Raw genomic sequence first — 4,602 nt, forward strand, 5'->3', positions numbered from 1 at the left:
GAATCTTGCATGGGTGAAGTCTTTTAACATCTGTATTGAACTGGAAGATAGTCAAGAAATCTTCTGCAACTTGTATAAACTTATGTTTTCAATTATCAAGTAAGATTTTTTTTTATGTTTGCTCTCACAATACATTTGTCACTCCATTTAAAAATTTTATTAGGAAGGAATGTTAATTTTGTATGTGCTTAACATTTAAAGGCACCAATTGTTTCAACCTAATCTTAACTGAATCTGATATCATTATCATTGTTGTTTAACATCTGCTTTCCATGCTGGCATGGGTTGGACGGTTTGACTGAGGGCTGGCAAGCCAGAAAGCTGCACCAGGCTCCAATCCAATCTGGCAGTATTTCTACAGCTGGATGCCCTTCCTAATGCCAACCACTCAGTTGCTTTTTATGTGCTACCGGCATGAGGGCCAGCCAGGAAGTACTGGCATCAGCCCCTCTTAAATGGTGCTTTTTACGTGCCACTGGCACGGGAACCAGTCAGGCGGCACTGGTAATGTTTCAATATCAGAAAGGGTGGCAAGATAGCTGAGTTGTTGACATAGCAGGCAAAATGCTTAGTGGCATTTTGTAGATCTTTATGTTCTCAGTTCAAATCCTGCCATGGTCACCTTTACCTTTTATCCTTTCAGGACGGTTAAAATAAGTACCAGTTGAATACTAGGGTCAAAGTAATCCACTTATCTTCTCCCCCAAAACTGCTGGCCTTGTGCCAAAATTTGAAATCGATATCAGAAAGAGTGGATGAACTATAAATTACTTGATGCTTTTTGTTGATATTCTTTGATAGTTATCCTGTCATAAGTTTATGATAAAGCTTTCATTTTATAATATTTAATTCATAGGAGATTTTTTTTTTATTTTGTCTCCTGTGGCATGTTTAGTATTGTGTTGAGTCAAAATTTTTAGTATATCTTGGTAATTTATTTGCTTTGTTCGTCGAGTTACAAAAGCAGCCTAGCATTCACAGGAGAGGCCTTCATGTGGCACCATCTGAAGCCACCTTTCTGCCAGTTTTTTGATCCCTCACTGATACCAGTTCATGTCCGTCGAGACAAAGAACTCCTTCACTGAAGTTTCCATCTCCTCTTAGCTGAAGTGCCACGGACACTGAAAGTGAGCCAAAATATTGCAAAACTTTTCATTCAACACATTAATAAGAATGCATTTTTAGTTATTCATCAGATGTTTGTTAATTATATTTCAGCACCTAATAACCTGATACAGCTAGCCTTTAAGCCATTACTTTCAATTTTACTCCTTTCAGTGAAAAGCATTCAGCAAAAGTTCGTACATTCATGTTAGATATGATGGTTCCTCTCATCACAGAAGCTGACACTGTCTCTCAAGAATTACTAGATACCATACTCATTAATTTGATTGAGCCATATAAAGTAAGAAGTTTGGGGATTTCTTTTTTTCACAATATTGAATGAAATTATTAGTTTTGCTTTGTAGTCTTGAAAGTCAGTATAAAATCAGAAATGGTTCTTTGTTAATTTTACTGTTTTTTCTTTCACTTTTACAACATTAGTTGGACACAGCAATTTGTTTTATCGTATTTAATCTTATCTACTCTCACCAACTGATAAAACTGCTAATAAATCTTTACCAACCAAAATTATCAATTTAACTTCTTTAAAGGTTACTCACTCCTTATGCACTTGCCAAATATTTCTTAATGCACCAAAGTCAAAACCATTTTGAGAAAATGCTCTTGCTTTGAGGTGTTACCATATTTTCTATTTTACTAAATGTTAATTTTCATTGAGACCCAATGACTCTAGTTTGTTACAGTTATATAGAATTACAAGTTATCCATTGATCGTAGATGGTTAAGGATTAAAGAAGCTGATTGTTCAGTTGTTGTAATTTATCTAAACAAATGCTTTCCCTCTGTTTGAATAATGTGAATTTTATTCTTCAGTCACAGAATAAATTAGCATATAATCTTGCAAAGGATCTGTTGCGAAAAACCAGCTGTGCAGTAGAGCCATACATTCAAACTGTAAGTAGTTTAAGTTTTTTCTTTTTTTTTCTTTTTTCTTTTTTTCCATCATCATTTTATTCTGTGGAATAAGTTGTAACTCATAAAATATATTTGTCCTAATTTAGAGATAATTCAGGAAATATTCTTTTTTAAATCCTCTTTTGTTTCTTTTCTGTATTGAAGAAAATCTCTAAATGTTTTACTTTTTCTAGTTTTTCAACAACTTGCTAATGATTGGCAAAACATCTGAAAGTGAAGTTTCAGACCATCTTTATGAATTAATCTATGAACTCAACATGATATCTGGTACCATGCTTCTAGCAGTATTACCTCAACTAGAATTTAAATTGAAAGTAAGTATTTCTAAACTTGTTTTTGTAAAATATCTGCATTTGTTAGTGTTTTTATGTGCATCATTTTCTTGTAGTTAATATTTTCTGTTGTTAGCTTACAGAAAGAAGTGCTTTTAGTTAATTAAAATAATTATTAAATTGAGACTTCTCTGGTGTCTAGTGAAGTCCTTTAGAATTGGATCCCGTCTTCAACAGAAGGTTTAAACCAGGCTATGGACAGTTTTAGTTATTTTATCAATATTTACTCCCCTGGACTCTCATAATCATTCAATATTTTTAAAAATCTTGTTATATTTTTATAATTAAAATATTATTAGGAATTGTATAAAAGCATTGTGAAAATATTTTGTGTATTGTAGAAATATAACCAATTTATTGAAGATTAAATTTTAACAAAATCTTATCTGGACCCTGGCTAAGAGCCACTGGTTTAAATAAACTTATGAGGTTGACTCAGTTGCTACACAGTAACTGGTGTACTTTAAAAGACTAAAAGATTTGCAACATGTTAATAAAAGTTCCTAATTAGTTAGTTTAGACAAGTATTTAGTTTGAACAAATTTTATCAAAAATTTACTGATTTTTTTTGTTTTTCTTCTCTTTTTTTTCTTTTTTTTTTTTTGTCTTTTTTTTGCCATTTCTTTTAACTTTCTAGAGCAGTGAGGAAATAGAAAGAAAAAATGTAACTCGTCTTTTGGCAAAAATGTTCTCAGACCCTGATTCCGAACTAGCAACACAGCACCGTGTGCTTTGGAATTGTTTTTTAGGAAGGTTGGTAAAATACTGCAGTTTTTGTCATTGGAATAGTTATTCTTACATGTTTGACTCTTGTTCAACCAAGTCTTTTTTTCACAAGCTTGCTCAGAAAACTACCAGCTTGTCTACCTCATTTACTTATTCATATCAAAATGTTGATGTTAATTTCAATATTATATTAATGATTTCACTATGTTAAATACTTGTAGATAAAGAACCACAAAATTACCCTGTACAACATTTTTTCGTATTATGTCTCTGTAAACTCATTCAAAAGAAATAGACATTGGATTTAGCTGTAGTGAGTTTGAATTTAAAGCTGTAGTTATTTTGTAAAACCAGTCTAATTCATGATTTACTTTAGAATTTAATTGGAACGCAAGTCTTTTTTTTTTTTTTTATATTAGTTGGAAATAAATTTGTAATAATTTTCCCATGTTTTACCTGAATTGTGAGAGATGTCCTTCCAAGAAAACACAACTGAAACTTAATTTTACTCTGCTCAAGAGTACAACATAGTATCTACTTCATTGTTTTAGGCTTTAATCATTTTGTTTTTGGATATATTTATTATTAAAATTATTGATTTCTTTATAGATTCAATGATATTAGTACCGGAGTAAGAACAGTCTGTGTTCAGTATGCCCAACGTTTCATTCTCCATCATTCAGATTTAGTAAAAGATATAATTGGTAAGAATTTCAAAATTTTCTTCCTATTAGTTTCTGGCATGAAAATTAGGTTTCTTTTTAAGAATTTCTACCCAAGGTATCAAAATATCAGTCATAATTTTCAAAATTTTCCTGAAGTTATAAAATATCTTGTTCTTCATTTTTGCTATAATTATCATTGTTTAGGCTATTGATTTTTCCTCCATCAATGGAGTAAAATGTCAAAGCTTTGTAGAAAAATATCAAATCCAGTCAGCGAATACATTAAAGCAATGTAATTGTATACTTCATATTTAACTAATTAATTAAAGCATAAACAAGTGAATGGTTGAAGGTGAGTCTGTGCGTCTAATATTGTCAAAGATGACCACCTTTGCAACAAGATTTGTTAAAATTTGAAATCATTTGCAATTATCTTAAATCATTTCAAAATTTCAAGACAAATTCTTTATCCCCATGTTAAAAAAATATGCAAAAAAATTGATTTAAAAAAAAAAAAACTTAAGAAATATATGTACTTTATCATTATAGAACAACTGAAAATTCGTCAGCATGATCCCGAAGAGACTGTTCGAATGGAGGTTGTATCAGCAGTTTTGAATGCTGCAAAGAAAGATTTCAAAATGATAACTGATGAACTGTTGGCTTTCATTAAAGAACGAACTCTAGACAAGAAGGTAATCTACATTTTAATTTCAAATTAAAAATTTACTTGATATTTAGTATTGAATTTTTTCAATCATTTTTATTATAAATGATACCACATTTGTACTGGTCTGGATCATCAATAAGGTTTGAGTGTTTTACTGTTGCCAATGCCA

The 4,602-nt window shown here is 30.9% G+C and overlaps 1 protein-coding gene across 1 annotated transcript in view; it reads left to right on the forward strand.

Moving 5' to 3' along the window:
* Positions 1-4,602, forward strand: part of LOC106867555 (sister chromatid cohesion protein PDS5 homolog B) — a 42,489-nt gene that overhangs the window by 23,038 nt on the left and 14,849 nt on the right. The window contains exons 5-11 of the mRNA XM_052972261.1: positions 1-99; positions 1,279-1,405; positions 1,939-2,019; positions 2,214-2,354; positions 3,010-3,125; positions 3,708-3,802; positions 4,313-4,458. Of these exons, the coding sequence (XP_052828221.1) occupies positions 1-99; positions 1,279-1,405; positions 1,939-2,019; positions 2,214-2,354; positions 3,010-3,125; positions 3,708-3,802; positions 4,313-4,458 (805 nt within the window). The remainder of the gene's footprint in view (positions 100-1,278; positions 1,406-1,938; positions 2,020-2,213; positions 2,355-3,009; positions 3,126-3,707; positions 3,803-4,312; positions 4,459-4,602) is intronic.

Source organism: Octopus bimaculoides, chromosome 13, assembly GCF_001194135.2.
Source record: "Octopus bimaculoides isolate UCB-OBI-ISO-001 chromosome 13, ASM119413v2, whole genome shotgun sequence".
Taxonomy (NCBI): domain Eukaryota; kingdom Metazoa; phylum Mollusca; class Cephalopoda; order Octopoda; family Octopodidae; genus Octopus; species Octopus bimaculoides.